Source organism: Lonchura striata, chromosome 14 (genome assembly GCF_050655825.1).
Source record: "Lonchura striata isolate lonStrDom1 chromosome 14, ASM5065582v1, whole genome shotgun sequence".
In the NCBI taxonomy this organism is placed as follows: domain Eukaryota; kingdom Metazoa; phylum Chordata; class Aves; order Passeriformes; family Estrildidae; genus Lonchura; species Lonchura striata.
This window is the reverse complement of record NC_140716.1, coordinates 1473376-1493708: the sequence shown is the minus strand read 5'-3', so window position 1 is coordinate 1493708 and position 20333 is coordinate 1473376. Positions and strand designations below refer to the sequence as shown.

Genomic DNA, 20333 nt, shown 5'->3' with positions numbered 1-20333 from the left:
GCCCCATTGAGTCCCAGGGAGAGAGGAGGAGGTGGCAATGTCCCAGCTGTGGCAGGATGGGACCACGCTGTGCCCGGGGCTGTGGGAGAGCAGCAGCTCTGCTGGGAATCCCAGGGAGCTCCCCAGTGTGCAGGGAACCCTCAGCAGAGCATCCCCTCCCTCCAGGCTCCATTCCAGCCCTGGGGCAGCCCAGCCTGGGCATTTATTGTGTTTAGCTCTGCCTGGCACAGACCACACTGACCTTTTCCTTTCCTCCAGCTGAACGGAGGATCCACATCTTCATCTCACAGCGACCTGCAGAGTCCTGGGAAGGAATCCGAGGTAAAAACCCCAAACTCCTCCTCCTGTCCCTTTTCCACCCTGCTGTGGGTTCAGTCCTGCTCACAGTGCTGGGCAGTGCTGAGGTTTCAGTTTATCTCCCAGACTTGGCTTCACTTGTACCCACCCAGCAACCAAAACCCAGGGTTTTCTCTCATCCCTTGCACTGTGGGGGTTCACTGGCAGCTTCCTGGGCAGTGATTCCTGCTTGGATAGTTTGGGAGGTGAAGGGATGTCTGCAGGATTTGAGGTGCACTTACACTGATGAGCTACAGCAAGGCTGGGGATCCATGAGGAGCACAACTGTGAGGTTCAAGTGCTGCTAGCAGGACAGGCTAAAATTTAAAAAAAGCCAATTATTATTTTTCAGTTTGGAGCATGGTGAATTTATCACGGGGTTTAAAGGAAGGGAGGAGTTGTTTTTGGTGGTAGGCTGGGCTGAAGAGGTTTCTGTGGTGTGGCTCAAAACTGGAAGGGGACAAAACTTGTTGGGCAAGGTGAAGTGGCAACAAAAAGTCAACACAAGGCATAGATTGGCATCCTCAGGTGTTAATTATTTAGCAGGGTTTTTTTTTTTTCCTCTTAAAATAAGAAGTGGGGGTTTGTATTAAGAAGTAGGGGATTTGCAAAGTGCCCAAAAATTTATCTTTAGTACAAGATTCTGCTATAAATAGAGCAAAGTCTCCATGCAGGTGCCCTGGGGGTCTCTGCCATGCTGTCCCCTGCCCCAGGACACCTGGGAGCAGGAATGTGGCAGCACCAAGAGCTCAGGTGGCCTCTCGGAGCACCCACAGCCCCAAAGCTCTCGGGCAGCAGCTGTGGCCAAGCGCCTGCAAGCTGCCAGTGTCCCTGGGAGCACTGAATAATGCATGTCCTGATGCACTGCTCTGTCCTGGCACATCCATGCCAGGCCCTGTCCTGTGGGGAGCCTTGTGCTGTCCCCCCAGGTCACCCTTGTGTTGGAACTCACAATGTCCCTCAGACATTTTTGGAGGTTCCAGGCCCAGGTCAGAAGCATTTGAGACCCTGACACAGCTGCAAACAGCTGTGATTTTGGGTTTGAGCCATGGGATGAGTTACCAACCTTGCAGGAAGAACAAGAAGTCACAAAAGTTTAGATATTAGAGTAGAAGTAGTCACAAAGTAGAGCCCCCAGAGACACTGTCTGTGATCTCTGTCCATGGGTTCCTGAGCCCTGCCAGGGTCCCAGGGCAGCCAGAGGGAAGCTCTGGATCCCCACACCTTCCTGGGAGGGGTTGTTGGGCACTGGAGTGCCCAGGGAGGTGCTGGAGTGCCCAGAGGAACGCCTGGCTGTGGCTCTGGGCTGGTGCCCAGGTGGGCACGGGGCACAGTGGGGCTGGCTGATCCCGGGAGGGTTTCTAGGCTCGGGGATGCCCCGTGGGCACCAGGGTCTGTGGCAGAGCTGTGGCAGTGCTGTGGCAGTGCTGGCAATGCTCTGGCAGCATTGGCAGTACTGTGGCAGTGCTTTGGCAGTGCTGGCATTGTTGTGGCAGTGCTGGCAATGCTCTGGCAGTGTTGGTAATGCTGGCATTGCTCTGGCAGTGCTCTGGCAGAGCTGTGGCAGTGCTCTGGCAGTGCTGGCAGCGCTGGCAATGCTCTGGCAGCATTGGCAGTGCTGTGGCAGTGCAGTGGCAGTGCTGTGGCAGTGCTGGCATTGTTGTGGCAGTGCTGGCAATGCTCTGGCAGTGCTGTGGCAGTGCTGGCATTGTTGTGGCAGGGCTGGCAGTGCTCTGGCAGTGCTGGCAATGCTCTGGCAGTACTGTGGCAGTGCTGGCATTGTTGTGGCAGAGCTGGCATTGTTGTGGCAGGGCTGGCAGTGCTGGCAATGCTCTGGCAGTACTGTGGCAGTGCTGGCATTGTTGTGGCAGAGCTGGCATTGTTGTGGCAGGGCTGGCAGTGCTCTGGCAGTGCTGGCAATGCTCTGGCAGTGCTGTGGCAGTGCTGGCATTGTTGTGGCAGGGCTGGCAGTGCTCTGGCAGTGCTGTGGCAGCCCTGGCAGCCGTGCCCTCGCCCCGCAGGACGGCGACGCCGACAAGAAGGACCCGTTTGAGGAGAGCGGGCTGAGCCTGAGCCCCACGGCCGCCGAGGCCAAGGAGAAGGTGAGGGCCAAGCGCGTGAAGAAGCGAGCGCCGCAGATGGACTGGAACAAGAAACGGGAGATTTTCAGCAATTTCTGAGCCCTGCTGGTGCCGCTCCCTCCCGCCCCAGCTCGGACGTTTCTCAGGGGCCCGCGCCCCGTCCTTCGGTGTCCACGTGAGATGCTTTGTGCTCTGCTCTTCACTGGTTGCTTTTACAAGGCGTATTTTAAAGTCCTTTTTATTTTTATTTTTTATTATTATTGTTGTTATTATTATTATTGTTACTCACCAGCGATTCTCATAAGAAAAATGTGACCAAAGCTCCTTTTCTTGCTTGCTCTTGAGCCCGGCTCCGGCTGCCCGCCGTCCCTTGTTCCTGTGAGAAAGGACTGGAAGAATTTTAACTTTTGTTTCTTACCTGCATCATTTAGGCTTCTGTTACTTCTTTTTTACTTTTTATGTGGGGTGTTTTGGCTTTGTGGGTGTCCCATGGGATGCTCGGTGCACTGTGGGAACATCTCATGGCTTGTGGTGGGGGTGCCAGGGACCCCCCCCAGCTCCCCGTGCCCAGCATTAGCTACCCCCACCATGGGAAAATGGACTGTGGCTGGAAATTGTTCGTTGGCTTTGCTATTGAAGCAAAAACATTTGTTTTGTTGGTTTTTTAGATTTTTTTAAATGAAGTCTCATGTGTTTCCAGTTAGTTTAGGAACATGTCCCCCCACCAGCAGCTCCTCCTCAGGTAGGAAAAGCCCATTTTTCACCCCAAACAGCTCTGCAGAGGGGAGAGGGTGGGGTTTAAAAGCAAACCCCAAACCCAAAGGCCACAGCTCTCCCCACCTGCAGCCGTGGATGTGGCAGGAGAAAGAGGAGCAGAGCCACTCCTGCCACACGGAGCACGAAGATGAGAACCACGAGGTGCTACAAAACCCCTTTGGACAGACCTGGAAGTGGGGATGACCAACATCTGCTTCCAGGAGGGAGCACAGGGATGCAGCTCTAACTGAGGCTCGGCGCTGGGGCTGCTCCAGGTCCCACCTGGGCTGGGATTTGGTGTCCCCAGCCCGGGAGTGTCACCGTGGTGAGGACATGCTCCGTGTCCGTGGGCTGTACAGGTGCTGTGATGGCGTGGGCAGCACCTCTGCCTTCCCAAAGCCCACTCTGGGCATTGTGTGTTTAAAGCACTACGGATGAAGTGCATTTAAGCTCTTTGTTGCTGCCTGTGGCTGTGTGGGTGAAGGTGACTCAGCGCTCCCAGGAACCAGAGCTGAGCTCCCAGGGCAGGCTTGGGGCTGCCCCATCCCTCCCACGCTCCAGCAGCGACCCCAGCCCTGCTCTGGGGACACAAAGCCACTTTTCCCAGCGAGCTGGCCACGGATGAGGTGGGAGCACAGAGCTGGGGCTGTGCCCTGTCCCTCTCTCCAGGATAGAACCCTTGGCTGCTCAGTGTGCAACGGGTGTGGGAACGGCTCTGCACGGATTTCCTAAGGGATTTCCAAACTGTGGAGCTAAAAGGTGCCTTATGCCACCCTCTGCTCTCCTCAGCACTGGGTGTTTGGCTCCCCTGGGCAGCAGCTGGTGCCTGTGGCCTTATGCTGCTGGCAGGAGAGAGTGGAGAGCCTCAGGGGTGAAGGAGATGAGTTCTCTTGATGAAAGTTATCTTTTAGGATTGTTGATGGGCTGAACAGGTTGAAAATAATGACTTTGGAGAGGAACTGGTGCAGGTGTTTGGCTGTGGGTGATGAGACGCACTGGGGTGATGGGGGATGTGGAGAGGCTGCCTCCCCTCGGGGCTCTGCCATTAACAAGACACCTCCTCCCCATCCCACTTCGAGCTACCTGCACTCTTTTTGGCCCCCAAAATGCTGTCTTCTCTCTCTGGGTAATGTTTGGGAGGAGCCTTTCTTTTTCATGCTGTGCACGCCGCTTCCCGTGGCCAAACCCCGGCAGTGCCCGGGCTGCGTGGGCAGAGCAGCCCCAGGACAGCCTGGTGCACGTCCCAGAGCACAGACCTGGTGTCAGCACCCCACCTCTCATCCCAGCCTGCTGGACTTGAGGGGGGGAATTCAACAACCTGGTGTAGTGTTGACTGTAGATCAAAAGAAATCAGGTGTGCGAATCCGTGTTGGTAAAATTGAAAGTCTTAATCTCTTAGTCCATGGAAACTGCTCCTGGTTGAAGCATTACTGCATTCATCTTGTTGTAGCTCAGTAGTAATTATTCAGTTCCTGTACATTTTAACTTGGAAAAGAAAAATCAATAAAGTCTAAGGCTGGCAGCAGCATTGCAAACCCACCATGTACACTGTAATGTCAGTAATAAACTCGGTTTGCCATGTACCCAGCACTTATCTACTCCTTCCTCAGCTGCTCAGGGAGCCCAGGGCGGAACTGCAGCCCTTTAGCACATTGTAAACTTCTCTTCCTCTTTCCAGAGGAGCTGGAATTACGCCTTTGAAGCTCCACAATGAAGTCAGCGCTGCCCTTTCTTTGAAGAACAAAACGCAGGGGTGGTGCTGTCCCTCTGTCAGCTCCTGGGGACACAGCCGGGCTCCCGTGGCTCTGTAACCCTTGTGGCACGCACAGAGAGGCGCTGGCTCAGCTCCTGGCCCTGTCCTGCTGCCAGGACCCAGAGGCTGCTCATCCAGGCAGCGATTCCCTCTGCTCCTGCCTTGGCAAGGCTTCAGCTGCACCTCAGAATCCCAGGACCACCAAGGCTGGAAAAGATCTGCAGGATCATCGAATCCACCCTGTGCCCCATCCCCAGAGCACTGAGTGCCACATCCAGGCCTTCCCTGGACACCTGCAGGGGTGGGAGCTCCACCAGCTCCCTGGGCAGCCCCTTCCAGTGGTTAACCACCTTTGCCATGAGGAAATTTCTCCTGCTGTGCAGCCTGGATGTCCCCTGGCACAGCTCCTGTCCTGCTGGCAGCACAGCTGGTTGGGTGGCAGGGCTGGGCAGCTGTGTGCTGCCTGCTCTCAGCCTGGTTCAGCCTTGCTCAGCTCACCCACCTTCTCCTCCCCCCAGCCAGTGTCACAGAAAACCTCGTGGGTGCAAAAAAACCCCTCACCACCTTTATTAAACGAGTATTTACAAGCAGCAGCAAGTCCCTGGGGACAAAAGCTTTTCTCTCCAGTGACTCAGTGTGGCACAGGTGGGCTGTGCTCAGCCATCCACCCAGGCTGGAGCCTTCAGCTGTGTCCCAGCAGCATTGCTGCCCCTCAAAGCCCCTTTTTCCTCTGGAGAGCTGAGCCATTGCCAGTGGCTGTTCTCTGGAGCTGCTCAGCCCTGTGCCAGGCCCAGCTTGCCCAAGCAGCTCTCCCAAGGCTGGGTGATCCCTCAGAGTCTCGTGGCAGCTGGGCAGATGTCTTGGTTGAGGCACTGGCTGCAGCGAGGCTTCACAGGCAGGCAGGTCTGCTGCCCAAAGCCCACCAGGAGCCAGTTGATCTCCTTCCAGAGGTCCCTGCAGTGAGGGGACAAACAGCACTGGTGCCGTGCAGCTGCTTGGAAGGGGTGAGGAACAGCCTGTGGTGTTATTGGGATCCCTTTCCCCTTCTGCTGTTCCTCCTGAGGTGAGTCCCAGCCCTCCCAGATCCCTGCTGAGAACAACCCTCCCAACCTTTCCTGGTCCTGCTGGGCTGGGGGGGAGCAGTGCCCGTGCTCAGGCATGTGCCAGGTGTGGAGATGTCTCTGTACATTCCAGCTGATGTTTGATACTGAAAATTAACCACAGTGAAGGCCAAAATCCAGCCCTGAGCTGAGGCTGCTGCGGCCACTGGGCTCAGCAAGGCCCTGTGTGGAAAAGCTCCTGGCTTGGGTCATGGTCAGCTTGGTAAGGCAAAAATCAGGGATCAAGAGCTCCACTAGTGACTGATCCACCTGACAGCAACACAACCACCACACAGGCGAGATGCTGCTGCTGTAGCTCTGGCAGAGAGGAAACACCTGCAGCTACTGCAGCCCTGGAAGGAGGAAGGAGCCAAAATGCAGCCCCTGAAACCACCCCAAGCAGGGCTTTGTGCAGACATGGCTCCTGCAGCCAGCAGGGACTCAGAGCTCACCTGGGCAGCCACTCCTCCAGTGCCACCCGGGTCTCCTCGGGGCTCTTGGTCTCCTTCTTCACCCACTTGAGCCTGTTTGAGATCCTGTGCACGTGGGTGTCCACAGCTGGGGAGGGAGAGCCCAGAGTTTAGGTGGGGCAGGCACACCTGAATGGAGAGAGCAGAGCCAAAGCTGCCTGTGACAGCCCCAGGCCCAGGGCAGGGCTTGGGACGGGAGCGCAGGGCAGGGGAGGCTCACTCCAAGAACAAACATTTTCTTCCCTGGCCTGGATCCAAAAGCATTTGGGGCGTGTGTCTGTCCCTCCCCAGGCTCACACAGGCCGAGCCAGCCTCTCTGCCAGGGCTCCATGGAGCAGGCACAGGGCCTGGCCCCCGTTCCCTCTGCACCTCCTCATCCTCCCGGAGTTTCAGCTGAAGTTACGCAAATCGTGATCTCTGCCCCTTCCTCTGCCCGCATGGAAAACACATTTCATAACACCCACCAGCAGAGAGGGCTTGGGAGGCTTAGAGCAGTGTTTATAATGTGCTTTGAGCTCAAAAGCTCTGAATGCAAAGCGTGTTATTGTTAGATCAGCAGTGATAAACCTGTCTCTGGGGCTAATTGGGCAAACCCCAGGAAATGGCTGTAAACAGGAAGACTAAGCCTTGCCTCCCAAATCAAAACCCAGCACACAATTATTTGCAAAGCTCTTGGCTGGTTTGGCTGCCTCTGGACTTCCCCGCAGCAGGAGAACAACAGACCCCAAGGGCTGCTGGAAGCAGGACAGGGGCCACGGCCTCTCCAGCTGATGGTCACCAGAGGGGCTGCAGGATCCAGCTCCCGCCCACTCGCTCCTCCTGGCTTTCCCAGGGCTCTTCCATCAAGCAGCACATCCTTTTGGAATACTCATCTGTCCCCAGGGGCCTCAGGCCAGGACCTGCAGGTGATGGTCCAGCCCCATTTGGCACCAGCTCCCCAGAGCTGTGACTTCCCTTGGGAATTTCTGCTATCAAATTCGGGGTGAAACAGCAGCTGCTCAAATTCTACAACTCCCTGAGTGAGTGGCTGAGGGTCACATTGCTCCCCCACCTCTGCAGATGACTGAACCAAAGGGATCTTACCGGGCTGCTGGGGCTGCAGTGCTTCCCCTGTGCCTGGGAAATGGGCTGGGATTTGGGAGAGGGATGGGAAACACACGGTGCAGGTTACCTATGCCAGCCACGCTGTCCCAGGCAATGTGCATGGCCAAATGGGCCATTTTGGGCCCAACTCCTGGCAGCTGCACCAGCTCCTCCACAGTGCTGGGGATGTCACCCCCGTACTTCTGCTTCAGGATGGCTGTGGTCTGCTTGATGTACTTCACCTTGTTCTGGAAAACCAAGGGGAAAGGCACACAGTCCAAGCTGCCCTCCAGCACAGGGAAAACGGACACGCAGCCCAGAAAATCAACCCTTCCTGAGTGTGTGTTACAGGTGAGGCCACACATGGCAGCTGTGGAGGACACAGAGCCGTGACTTTGACATGAAATCAAAACTCTGAGAGCTGGGAGCTCCAACCTCCCTGCACACTCCAGGCCCTGCAGCCAACAATCTCATCCTGCTGGCAACACCAAGTGCCAAAAGCGGTGTAAAATCCAGCTTCTGGCCTGACTCCAGTGAGAGAGCTCCCCACGAGGAGGGCACAGGGGGTTCCCCCATGTCCCTGCACTCACCCTCCAGAAGCCCACGGGATAAATGATCTGGCCCAGGGTCTCATCATCCATCTGCAGCACGCTGTCCACGCTGAGGCCGCGCCGGCGCAGGCGCAGCATGGCAGCGCTCGTCACCTGGTCCTTGGTCTGGCTGGACAGCATCAGGGCCAGCAGCACCTGGTAGCGCATCACCTGGTGTCAGGTCGGACCCCAAATGAGCACACAAGACATTTGGGAAGTTCAAAAGAGAAAAAAAAAACCCAGTTTTATTTTATTTAAACATCTGGTATTTATAGAATTCTAAACGTGATGTGGATCGGAGGATGGAATTACCACCTTTCCAACCACACTGGTCTAAGGATCAATCAATCAATCATTTCTCTCTACCCACAGAGAAATATGTAAACTGTTCTATTTACATATGAAATTGTGTGGGAACTTTGACTCTCAAATATGTAAATATTATTAGAAGGTTAAAGAAGTTTTATGAACTTTAGAACTTTCAAGAGAACTATAAAAGAAAACACTTTTAAAAATCAGGGCAACAACCTGGGGACACAGGGATGCCCTGGGGGGATCTGGGAGGATCCAGCACCTCTGGCACCACCCTCAGTGCAGGGTGTGCTCCCACCCTTCAGCCCTATCTGCCTCCAAGTTATCAGAAGGCTACAAAAGGAATAATCCATAACCTTTTAATTCCACCACACAACAAAGGGAGGAAAGAAACACCTTCATGTTCAGTTGTCAGTACTTGTGAGAGGGCAGGGAGCTCTGCCTGCTGGCACCTCACTCCAAAGACAGCAGTGCTGAGCCACAAAGGGCTGGACAAAGCTTTTCCTGAGGATGGCATTCCCAGGAGGCCCACAGGATCCACAGGCACAAACGCCCAATGATTTTTTGAGCATCTTTTGAAAGCTGCATCTTTAAGCAGCTTTTGAAAATCCCAACCCTTTCCCCCTAGGCTTCAGTAGGAACTGGGTGTCTGGCTCCAGTGAGCTCCTCAGGGAACCAACTCTGAACAACTGGGAAGACAGAGACTGGGAGAAGGAGGACAAAACCCAGGAATTCCTCTGCTGCTGCCACACAGGGTTTAGCCAGGCCATCACCTCCTATTTCCCAATTCTTTCTCTCCAGATGTGACTCCATCCCAGCAGAGTGACAAGGATGATGCAACTAACCCAAGATGACCCAGGATAACCTGGACACCATCTTCCCTCCAGCTCTCTTGCAAAGTTTACAAAACCACAGGTGCACCAGGAAAAATCCCTGCGTGCGTGGAAGCAGGATAATCTCAGGGTACAAAGAAATGCTGTGAGGAGCTGAGAGTTACAACATCCACTTCTTGGAAGCACCAAGGCAGCTTCCCCAGGGAAGAGAAGCTATTTCCGTGTGCTCCCCTGGCCCCACAGCTGCCAACCCACGTGGCTGGGAGCGTGTGAGGCTCTCTGGCTCCGGGGTCACAGCTCATCCTTCTCCCCAGGGACCCAAGCCCAGGGCAGGATGCCAGCAGCAAGGACAGCGTTCCGTGTGCCAAGGCTGTCCAGCTGTGTCCTCCAGAGCCCTCCCTCGGAGCCCAGCACGTCCCACTGCTGCTCTGAGCCTGCCTCTGGATGATCCCCACATTCCCACTCCAGAGGCGCCTGTGTTGGGGTTGGATTAGCTGCTCTCCAAAGTCACTTCCAGCCCTATCAATTCTGGGATTCTGTGATCCTCACATTCCCACTCCAGTGGCTCCCACTGCTCCTCCAAGCCTGCCCCGTGTGCTCCCCACATTCCTCTGCATTCCACCTGGCTGGATACTTTCCTTGGAGTCCTACAGAGATTTTTAAGGAAGAAAAAAAAAGAATGTGGCTTCACACCCTGCCAGCCAGCTCCATAAAGCAGCGCTGCCCCTCACGTGGCACCAATCCCAGCCCAGAGTCCTGATCCAGTTTCTGTCCTGGAAATAACCCAAGTGGGACAGATCCAGGGGCAGCATGAGCATGAGGGAGGCTGTGCTTTGCTGTGCCTGCCGGAGCTGGCAGCAGGATGCTGTTCCTGGTGGGAATGCTGTTACCCATGGATGCTGTTTCCTCTGGGAATTCTGTTATCCATGGATGCTGTTCCCTGTGGGAATGCTGTTACCCATGGATGCTGTTCCCTGTGGGAATGCTGTTACCTATGGATGCTGTTCACTCTGGGAATTCTGTTACCCATGGATGCTGTTCCCTCTGGGAATTCTGTTCCCTGTGGGAATGGTGTTACCTATGGATGCTATTCCCTCTGGGAATGCTGTTCCATGTGGGAATGCTGTTCCCCATGGATGCTGTTCCCTCTGGGAATGCTATTTCCTCTGGGAATGCTGTTCCCTCTGTGAATGCTGTTTCCTCTGGGAATGCTGTTACCCATGGATGTTGTTCCCTCTGGGAATGCTGTTACCCATGGATGCTATTCCCTCTGGTAATGCTGTTCCCTGTGGGAATGCTGTTACCCATGGATACTGTTTTCTCTGGGAATGCTGTTCCCTGTGGGAATGCTGTTACCTCTGGAGGTGCACTGCTGTCGTAGCACGTCTGCACTCCCATCTCATCCACGGGAGCATCCCTGCTGCTCCTCATGTCCCGGATGCGCTGCAGCTGCTCCCGCCAGCGCGGTGGCTCCCAGGGTGCCCGCCGGGGCTCGGCGCCCTCGCCCTGCCCTGCCTCATAGGCGATGGCCACGCTCTTCCTCCTCCTGCTCTGCCGTGGGACGCCGGGCCTGCCCTGCGTCTGGCTCCCTGCACGGCACGGCAGAGATTCCAGGCTGCAGGAAACTGCCTTCACCCCTCGGTGACAGCCCCGTGTGCCACCAGCCTCATGGGGACCCTGAGCAGGGCGAGTTCCCTGCCCTGAGTCCCAGCCCAAGCACTGAACATCCCCCAGTGCCAAGCAGAGCCAGCACAGGGCAAGGGATGGCGGAAGGACCTGCGAGACAAGTGGCACCAGGTGCCAACAGTGGGGTCACCTGTCACACGATGGGGACAGTGTCCCAAACACAGTGAGGCTGCTGGAGGTGCATCCCCAGCCCAGCACAGCCACATCCCTCACTCCAAGGGGGATGTGACAAGGGCACCCAGCCCCTGTCCCAGCCAGGCTGCAGCCTGGTGCAGCCCCAGCCGCTCCCCGTGCCTAGCACAGCCCCGATCTCCCTTCCAGAGCAGCAACTCCCCCTCTCCCACACACCCCGTGTCCTCGATCCCCTCTTCCCATACCCGCAGGAAGCCGTGATCCCTCTCTCATATCTCCATCCCCCGGGACCAAGAGATGTCCTGTATCCTCACCCCTGTCCATACCCTCCATCCCCTGCCCGTACCCCATTCCCTGCCTGTACCCCATCCCCTGCCTACACCCCCAGTTTCCTGTCCTGTATCCCGATTACCTGCTCGTACCCCCAATCCCCTGTCCCGTACCCCAATTCCATGTCCCACACCCCATCCCCTGCCCTGTCCCAAATCCCCTGTCCCGTACCCTATCTCGTATCCCAATTCCGTGTCCCATACCCCATCCCCTGCCCTGTCCCAAATCCCCTGTCCTGTACCCTACCCCCTGCCCCGTACCCCAATTCTCCTATCCCGTACCCCAATTCCCCTGTCCCGTTCCCCATCCCTGTCCCGTTCCCCATCCCTGCCCGTTCCCCATCCCCGTCCCGTTCCCCATCCCTGCCCGTTCCCCATCCCTGTCCCGTTCCCCATCCCTGTCCCGTTCCCCATCCCCTTCCCATCCCTGTCCCGTTCCCCATCCCTGTCCCGTTCCCCATCCCTGTCCCGTTCTCCAATTCTCCTATCCCGTTCCCCATCCCCGTCCCGTTCCCCATCCCCTTCCCATCCCTGCCCCGTTCCCCATCCCTGTCCCGTTCCCCATCCCGTCCCGTTCCCCATCCCCGTCCCGTTCCCCTCCCCGCCGTACCCCCGCTGCCCGCGGCCGATCGCAGCCGCCTCAGCCCGGGCCGGGCCGCGCTCATGGCGGCGCCGGGAACTACCGGGCCCGGGGCGCACCGGGGCCGCCGGAACGGGCGGGGCGAGCGCGGGGCGGGGCCGGCACCGGGCCGGGCACCGGGCTCCGGGCACCGGGCACCGGGCACCGGGCCCGAGCGGAGCGGGCCGGGCGGCGGCACCGGGCCGGGCCGGGCCGGGCACCGGGCACCGGGCCCGAGCGGAGCGGGCCGGGCGGCGGCACCGGGCCGGGCCGGGCCGGGCCGGGCTCGGGGTGAGTGACGGGGCAGCGGCGGCGGGCCGGGGGCGCGCTGAGACCCCGCCGTGTCCCAGCCTTGTGTCCGGGGCTGCGGGGTGACCCCGGTTGTGTTTACTGGGGTCTGCAGGGTGACCCCGGTTGTGTCCGGGGGCTGCAGTGTGACCCCCGTTGTGTTTTTTGGGGTCAGCAGGGTGACCCCCGTTGTGTTTATTGGGGTCTGCAGGGTGACCCCAGTTGTGTCCGGGGGCTGCAGTGTGACCCCGGTTGTGGTTTTTGGGGTGCAACCCCGGTTGTGTCCGGGGGCTCTGGGGTGTGACCCCCGTTGTGTTTTTTGGGGTCTGCGGTGTGACCCCCGTTGTGTTTATTGGGGTTTGGGATGTGACCCCCGTTGTGTTTTTTGGGGTTCTGGCATGTCACCCCCGTTGTGTTTATTGGAGTCTGCGGTGTGACCCCCGTTGTGTTTTTTGGGGTCTGGGATGTGACCCCCGTTGTGTTTATTGGGGTCTGCGGGGTGACCCCCGTTGTGTTTTTTGGGGTCTGGGATGTGACCCCCGTTGTGTTTATTGGGGTCTGCGGGGTGACTCCCGTTGTGTTTATTGGGATCTGGGATGTGACCCCCGTTGTGTTTATTGGGGTCTGCGGTGTGACCCCTGTTGTGTTCGGGGGCTCTGGGATGTGACCCCCGTTGTGTCCGGGGTCTGCGGTGTGACCCCCATTGTGTTTATTGGGATCTGGGGTGTGACCCTCGTTGTGTGTCCCTAAGAGGTTCTGGCACGTCCCGGTTTGTGGGTGGGATGTGCCGTGTCCCGGTTATATGCTGGGATGTGACATGTCCCGGCTTGTCTGGGGGTCACAGGGGACAATGTGCCATCGCCCAGGGTGGGTTAGGGCTCTGGGGGTCCCCAGGGTGGTGCACTCTGAGTGTCCCTGGGGACAGAGGGCTGGGAGCTGGCTGTGTCCCCAGGGATGGTGGGCTGGGGTCCATGGCGTGTCCCCTGGTGACACTGGGCTGGAGCCCATGGCGTGTCCCCTGGTGACACTGGGCTGGAGCCTATGGCGTGTCCCTTGGTGACATTGGGCTGGGGCCCATGGCGTGTCCCCTGGTGACACTGAGCCAGGATCCAGGGCCATGGCGTGTCCCCCAGGTGCAGGGACAGGCTGTGTGGTGCATCCCCAGGAGCAGCAGGGATTGCTGTGCCCAGGCTGTGGAAGGCCGTGGGATGTCCGTGGGGATAGAGGGGGTCTCTGGGGTTCTGCAGGGTCGTGTGCCCTTGGCAAGGCTCCCCAGGGGACAGGGGGAGGCACTTTCTGGAGGTTGTTGTGGCAATGGCCATCCCTGTTCTTGTCCCACCTTTCTCTTGCCATGGCAGCTATTGGGTGTTCCAACATTCAGATCTGTAAGTCCTTCCTCACTTCCACATGGATGGTGTGCTTGGCCTTTGCTTTGGGAACAAGTATCCAGCTCACACCCTCCAAAAACTGTGTGCACGTGGGCATACGGCAAGAATCAGCCTGTGTGGTGGGCTGGGCACTCACAGCTCCCAGGAAAGGGCATCCCAAAGGCCCCGTGTTCCATGGGGAGCCGTGGGATGCGGCTGCTGAAGGCAGGAGCAGCACAAGCTCCTTGTGTTTCCTCAGTGTTGGGCTTCTCCCGTGTTTGAAAAGGCTCAAGACACCCAGGCTCTTTGGAGAAGCCCTGCTGTTATTGGGGTTTTCCTGCTGAAATATTCCCCTTGGGCTTCCCTTCCCAGAACCCTGTTCTGTGATTGCAGGGCCTCGGCGCTTGGCAGCAATGGCAAAGCCTCAGAGCAAGGATTCCGGGCTGAAGGAGAAGTTCAGGAACCTCCTGGGGCTGGGAACATCCCGGGGGAGTTCCAAGTCATCGGAGGGCAAGCAGACAGAGTTTATCATCACTGCAGAAATACTCAAGGTGTGAGAACTGAGTGGAGTGAGGGTGGGGGCAGTGCCTGGGGCACCTCAGCTGAGAGGATCAGGAGAGCTTGCTCCTTTCCTGGGTTCCTCAGTTCCTCTCCATCATTCCCTCTCCTGATCTCTCAACTCATTCTCTGTTGAACTGGATGTAGAACTCACCTAGTTTGCAGCTCCAGCATTTGAGTTATTCACTCTTTGAATATTTTGGAGATATTTGTTATGTTGGGTTACAGGCAATTTCCCTGTCCCCTTGATTTTTTATGGTCTGAGCTTGATGAAGTTTCTGTGGTGGCAGTTTCCACAAGCTGGGAACTGTTTTTGTTTTATGAAAGCCTTATGGTTCTGTGGAAATGAAAAGTAAAATAATTTATTCCAGTAATTGGTACCACAAGTCTGTAAGCAGAATAGTTGGCACACAAGGAAGAAAATACAAAAAAAAAAAAAAAAAAAGGGAGAAGGAGACCAGAATTCCTTCTGCCCTTGGAGAAATGGATAAGTGTTTCTGGTAAGATAAACTGTTAGCTTATTTCTCCATTTCTTTCCAGGAACTAAGCATAGAGTGTGGATTGAGTAACAGGATACGAGCAATCGGTCAAATTTGTGAAGTGGCAAAAACCAAAAAAATTGAAGAGGTGAGTTCCAAAGTGTTCAGTGAGTCTTGGAAGGATGGAAATTTAAGCAGCAGCTCTCAAACTATCATAAGGGACTCCTGTTGTTTAGAAAGCTTTTTAAAATGGGTGATCCCAGAGCCTGATTTGTGCTGTAAAAGAGAATTAGTCTGCCCAACCTTCCAGCTCTGCAGCAGAGGGGATGGAGCTGTTTGGCTTCCTGGACCTTCCTGGAAGGAGAATATTGGGGGTATTCAGGACAGCTCATGATGTTTAGAGAGGTTTCCTTATCTCCAGGCTTGTTAATAAGCATCCCCCAATTGGTTTTGAATTCATCTTGTAGCAGGGTGAAGGTTTCTGCACAAATATTCCCACCTGCAGTGAGTGTGGAATGAGGAATTGCAGTTCCTGGGGCGTAGGGCTGGATTTGGTGTCTCCTGGGGTTATCTGAGTTTGTCACCAGGTGGGTGAGTGTCCCCCAGAACAGAGAACTCCGCACATGGAGCCCCTGGATCTTCGTCATGAGTTGCCATAATTCATTGTGACCTGCTGCTGGAGATCCTGGAGGGAGCTGAGCTTTCCTGCCTCATGCTTTTGCTTTGGTTTTGGTTTTTGTTCCTGCTGCCAGCACGCCGTGGAGGCCGTGTGGAAGGTGGTGGCTGACATGCTACAACCGGAGCGTCCCGCCGAGGCCAGGCACGCCGTGCTCCACCTGCTCAAGTCCATCGTCCAGGGACAGGTGACAACAGCCCCACGGGGCAGGGGACACCCACCTCAGCTGGGTTTTGTCAGGGGGAAATGGGAAAAGCACCAGGGAGCTCTTCCCTGCAAAAGTTCATATTTGTCATTTTGGTTGTGTCTCATAAATGAGAAGAGGAAGCGTTTTAGTTTTAAGTTTTGATTTGACCTCGTAGCAAAACTCTTCCTACAACTCATAGAAAGCTGTTCTGTTTTGGGGTAATGCTCTTGAGAAAGAGGAAATACTTTGGGTTAAGTTCAGCATAATTCAGCAGATTTTATGTGGTCTTTGCCCAGACCTTCTAGTCCCAGTTTGTAGCTGGTTTTGATGTCTCAGGTATGCAAGGGGTTCTGTGTGAGACACTTCCAGCCTGGCCAAGTTCAGCACACAACGAATTCTTCAGATTTCCCAACGTGTTGCACAAACAGGGGGCTGAATCAGCCCAAAGCTGTCGTTCTCAGTGTTCTGAGAAAGCAGGGCTGGGTGCTGATGAAGAGAATAGGCATTGATTCAACAAAAAAGCTGATGTAAAGCATGAAGATTGCTGAGGTACACCTTGATAATGTCCAGGCCTTAACCCCTTCCCTTTTTTCACTTCAAGGGTGAGAGGCTGGGGATCCTCAGGGCCCATTTTTTTAAGGTGATTAAGGATTATCCCTCCAATGAAGATCTGCACGAGCGGCTGGAAGTGTTCAAGGCTCTGACGGAGAACGGACGCTACATCACCTACTTAGAGGAGGAGCTGGGTGAGAATTGTCCCAGCCCCTCTTCAATCTGGGGGAATAAATCCAGGCACAAACACCCAGTGATAACAGAAAAAGGTAGTGGTGTCATTCCTGGGCAGAAGGAGTATTGTAATAGGGTTTTTTTTCTCCTTTAGCTGATTTTGTGCTACAGTGGATGGATGTTGGGCTGACTTCTGAGTTCCTCCTGGTTCTGGTGAACCTGGTGAAATTCAATAGCTGCTATCTGGAAGACTATGTAGCTGACATGGTCCAGTAAGTTGTTTTTTTTTTTAACTCCTGCCTGCTTATTCCTGGTAAATTAGAGAGAAAGTTGAAGGTCAATATACAGACAACTGGGATATTTTTTGTCCTTATCTGGTTCTGTTTCATCTTAGGTGATTTCTGACAAATATTTGATTTTCAGTTCTTGCGGTGTTCAGATCTGTTTTAGTTTAATTAAATGTGCTTTCCCCATTCCATGGGGTGGGCCTGTTTGCAGTGCTTAGTCTCACAAGGATCTGTGCTGTGGCATTACCTGAGCTGCATTTCTGTCTCCCTTTATAAAAGAGCCTGCAGAGCTCTTGGGGTGCCACCAACATTGCCACAGGAAGGGCAGTGAGGAGTTAAATAACATGGCAATTAACCTGGCTGTTCTGGCTCTTTGTCATTTGCCCAAAATCATGTGGAGCAAACAGTTCTAATTAAATGTTCTTTCTTAACAGCAAGATCTGCCTCTTGTGCATTCAGACTTCATCATCTATGGACATAGAGGTCAGTGATCTGAGTTTCTTTTAGTACTGCAGGACTCTTTGAAGTTCTTTGTAACTTTTACAAACAAAATCAGAACATCAGATTCTGGGTTTATTCTCGTCTTTCAAGAGAGCTGATGCAATATTGTGTTATTTATGAACCAGTAAATCTCATACTCCATTAATTTATCCCAAAGCAAACAGAGCATTAATCAATTTGATAAATGAATCGACATTGCTTTTTAAAAAGAAAAAAAAATTCAAAAACATCTTCATCCTTTTTGACTTCCAGAAGATTTCCTGGGTGTGCCAGGTGAGGATTTGACCTGATTGATTCACAGAGAAGAGTACAAACATTTTGTTTTTTCCTTTCCCAAAGATTTCCTTGCAAGTCCTGGATGCAGTTGTTTGTTACAACTGCCTGCCCTCGGAGAACCTGCCCGTGTTCATCATCACCCTGTGCCGCACCATCAACGTGAAGGAGCTCTGTGAGCCCTGCTGGAAGGTCAGAAGCCCTGCTTGCTTCCATGAATTCACTCCTGCAGGAAGTGTCAGACTTGCCTGTGCACTAGTTTCAGCTTGCTTTTAAGAGTAAATTAAAAATGTTGAGATATTGAGGGATCAGCATCCGTGGGGTTCAAGTCCATGGGATTCTCCCCTGGTTTCAGCTGCTGTGACAGGCTCCTGTCCTGGCTTGGGAAAGGCAGGACACATTTACTCCAGAAGCATGGCCAGTTAAATCCATGTTTAGGCCACTGAGTGTTTTAACAATTGGGGATTGAGGAGTTCTTTCTGAATTTGCAGCTCATGCGGAACCTCTTGGGAACTCACCTGGGACACAGTGCCATCTACAACATGTGCAGGATCATGGAAGACAGGTAAGGGAGGAGGATCCAACCAGTCCAAGAATTCAGTAAGGTCCTGGTGAGATAGACAGGGGGAGTCACCAACCTCAGTAGGACAAGCTGGAGGTTCTGGTGCTTAATTTCCCTTTCTGGTTATGCTGCTGAAGTGCTCATTTAGGGCATTTCTGAATTTAATTTCCCTCTGTTTAAAGTTGTGGTGAATGATTTTCTGCTTTTCGTGTTTGTCCATTGCTGTGCAAAGCCCTGATGTGTAACAGCTGGGAATTCCTGTTGGGACAGTGCATATTCCTATTGACTTTGTATGCTGAAATAATTGTGGCATGGTCTGAGACTTCCCTTCTCCCATCCTTAGATCCTACATGGCAGATGCAGCCCTGCTGAGAGGAGCTGTGTTCTTTGTTGGGATGGCTCTGTGGGGGGCTCATCGCCTCAATTCCCTCAGGAACTCCCCCACTTCAGTGCTGCCTTCATTCCTCAAGGTAGGCTGGAACTCCAATTACAATTATACACAAAACAATTCTATAAATAAAATTAAAAACTATGACACCCCCCCCCCTCAACACACACACCATGGCAATACACTCATTTTGCCTGAATAAGCTTTAATTACTTGGACAAATCTAAACCAAAAATGTGGCCCCCTACACCAAAGAGATCTTTGTAGGCCTGAGGGTGAGAGGGAGAAATTGGGTGTGGGGTGAAGCAGGGAGAAACAGTAAAACAAGTAAAACAAGAGGATCTATGTCTGTAGCTGAAGCCTCCTCCTCACATATCTTTGACCAGAAAAGCAAAGTCTGAGTCCTTTCTAGCAAATACCTACATTATGGGTACTTTACCTTAAAAAATAAAATGTAAAACAACAACTTTCACTCTTCCCAGTGGGTGGTACAAAATGTGAGGGAGGGTGTCTACAGAGGCAGCCTCAGAACTCCCAGAAGTTCCTCATCTGAGTGCCTCAAGCAGGAATTGCTGGCTTTACTCCCCTTGTGTGCCTGTAGGATGGGGCTGTGTGTCCCATCTGAGCCACAGCTGCTCAGGAGAGCAGAACTGCCTTGAGAAAGTGGTTCTGGGCTCTGCCCTTTGTGTGCAGAGGCTGGAATGGATTTCTCTCAGGCCTCCAGGCTGATTTCCTGATTAATAAGGCGTGTTGCAGTTGGGTGCAGAGGGTTTGTGGGCTCTGCTCCCCACCTGCTCACTGACTGAAGTGCTTTGGCTTCCAGGCCATGACCTGTCCCAACGCAGTCGTGTCCTACGAGATCGTTCTGTCCATCACACGCCTGATCAAGAAATATGGCAAGGGGCTGCAGGCTGTGACCTGGGATATCCTCCTGGACATCATGGAGAGGCTGCTGCAGCAGCTGCAGGTGGGTGTTGGGCCTGCCTGCATGTGCTCTCAGTCCCAAGGCTTTGCTAGAAATCGTTCTGCAAATTGATCAGTTTGTGCTCTGTGGAGAAATGGAAGCTGAGAAAAGCTTAGCCCAATTCTCACTGCTGTGGTTCTCTGAGTTTTCTGTTGGTGTTTAAAATTAGCACTTTTTGGCAAGGTGGAGCTCTTTCAGGAATGGTTTTGTCTCTTTTCAGGTTCTGGAGAGCCAAGAACTGAAGTCCATTGTACATGATCTTTTGACCACAGTAGAAGAACTCTGTGACCAGAATGATTTTCATGGCTCTGAAGAGAGATTTTTCGAGCTGGTGGAAAGATGTGCTGATCAGAGACCAGTAAGGCTTTATTATTTTCCTCCTTTTGAGTCTGTTCTGTTACAGCTGAAATTTGAGAGTCCTAAAATAAAAAATGGTCGGAAAATCCCAGCAGGGATTTTCCATGAGCCTTATTCCCATGGAGGGGGTTGGGGGAATGGATTTGTTATGTTTGCTTATACACAAAAAGCATTTCTTGGTCTTTCCATGAAGGAATCTTCTGTGTTAAACCTGATAACATACAGAGCTCAGTCCATCCACCCTGCCAAAGATGGCTGGATCCACAACCTGCAGCTCTTAATGGAGAGGTTCTTCAGGTAGGAAATCATAACTTTAGGAACATCTTACTTTTAAGAAGCACTTTCAAGTGTTTCTTGCCACCTTGTCACGTTAGATAATCTTGTTTTCTGAAGTTCTAACGTTCTGAAGTTCTAAGTTAGTAAGTGGCTGCTGAGAAGTGTGGTAGTCCCAGGGCACAGCACATGAAAGGACTTATTTAACAAAAGAGAAGCTTTCCACTGAGTTCTTTATACTGCTTTTTTCTTCTTCTCTTTCATTCTATTCAGTACTATTCCAATTAGCTTAGGCAGTTGTGTTCCACTCCACAGCACTTTGTAGTACTGACACCAAACAAGATTTTCCTGTTCAGCATTAGGATTG

At 53.8% G+C, this 20333-nt stretch overlaps 3 protein-coding genes across 12 annotated transcripts in view; 2 read left to right on the top strand and 1 right to left on the bottom strand.

Annotated features, from left to right (window-relative positions):
* NHERF2 (NHERF family PDZ scaffold protein 2) overlaps positions 1 to 4760 on the top strand; it is a 32784-nt gene extending 28024 nt beyond the window's left edge. For both annotated transcript variants that reach the window (XM_031506085.3, XM_031506086.3), the window contains exons 6-7: positions 259 to 321; positions 2358 to 4760. In XM_031506085.3, coding sequence (XP_031361945.2) covers positions 259 to 321; positions 2358 to 2516 — 222 coding nt within the window. In that variant the 3' untranslated portion in view covers positions 2517 to 4760. The remainder of the gene's footprint in view (positions 1 to 258; positions 322 to 2357) is intronic.
* A 709-nt stretch (positions 4761 to 5469) lies between these two features.
* On the bottom strand, positions 5470 to 12166 carry NTHL1 (nth like DNA glycosylase 1). Of its 4 annotated transcripts, none has more exons than XR_013340866.2 (6): positions 12072 to 12164; positions 10671 to 10903; positions 8170 to 8340; positions 7668 to 7827; positions 6479 to 6625; positions 5470 to 5880 (listed from the first exon to the last, which is right to left on the bottom strand). XR_013340866.2 is itself a non-coding variant. In XM_021548789.4 (6 exons), exons 1-6 carry the CDS (start codon positions 12124 to 12126, stop codon positions 5757 to 5759), a joined length of 849 nt encoding a protein of 282 aa, XP_021404464.2. In that variant the 5' UTR covers positions 12127 to 12166; the 3' UTR covers positions 5470 to 5756. The 4 variants fall into 4 exon arrangements, 3 of the variants coding, with proteins under 3 accessions (XP_021404464.2, XP_085448171.1, XP_021404465.2); XM_021548789.4 differs by having other exon boundaries at positions 6479 to 6584; positions 12072 to 12166; XM_085592045.1 differs by having other exon boundaries at positions 6479 to 6584; positions 8170 to 8325.
* A 68-nt stretch (positions 12167 to 12234) lies between these two features.
* TSC2 (TSC complex subunit 2) overlaps positions 12235 to 20333 on the top strand; it is a 33439-nt gene continuing 25340 nt past the window's right edge. For all 6 annotated transcript variants that reach the window (XM_085592044.1, XM_085592042.1, XM_085592041.1 and 3 more), the window contains exons 1-13: positions 12235 to 12371; positions 14129 to 14286; positions 14834 to 14920; positions 15525 to 15635; positions 16237 to 16381; positions 16516 to 16633; positions 17083 to 17131; positions 17489 to 17614; positions 17914 to 17987; positions 18328 to 18454; positions 19196 to 19339; positions 19557 to 19694; positions 19887 to 19990. In XM_085592044.1, coding sequence (XP_085448170.1) covers positions 14149 to 14286; positions 14834 to 14920; positions 15525 to 15635; positions 16237 to 16381; positions 16516 to 16633; positions 17083 to 17131; positions 17489 to 17614; positions 17914 to 17987; positions 18328 to 18454; positions 19196 to 19339; positions 19557 to 19694; positions 19887 to 19990 — 1361 coding nt within the window. In that variant the 5' untranslated portion in view covers positions 12235 to 12371; positions 14129 to 14148. The remainder of the gene's footprint in view (positions 12372 to 14128; positions 14287 to 14833; positions 14921 to 15524; positions 15636 to 16236; positions 16382 to 16515; positions 16634 to 17082; positions 17132 to 17488; positions 17615 to 17913; positions 17988 to 18327; positions 18455 to 19195; positions 19340 to 19556; positions 19695 to 19886; positions 19991 to 20333) is intronic.

Excerpts from the sequence above, each read along its gene's own strand:
- NTHL1 (XM_021548789.4), bottom strand. The coding sequence starts at position 12,126 with ATGAGCGCGGCCCGGCCCGGGCTGAGGCGGCTGCGATCGGCCGCGGGC. Across the intron at positions 7,828-8,169 it reads ATCCCGTGGGCTTCTGGAGG|AACAAGGTGAAGTACATCAA; the intron begins GTGAGTGCAGGG and ends TTGGTTTTCCAG. Across the intron at positions 6,585-7,667 it reads GGACAGCGTGGCTGGCATAG|CTGTGGACACCCACGTGCAC; the intron begins GTAACCTGCACC and ends CTCCCTCCCCAG.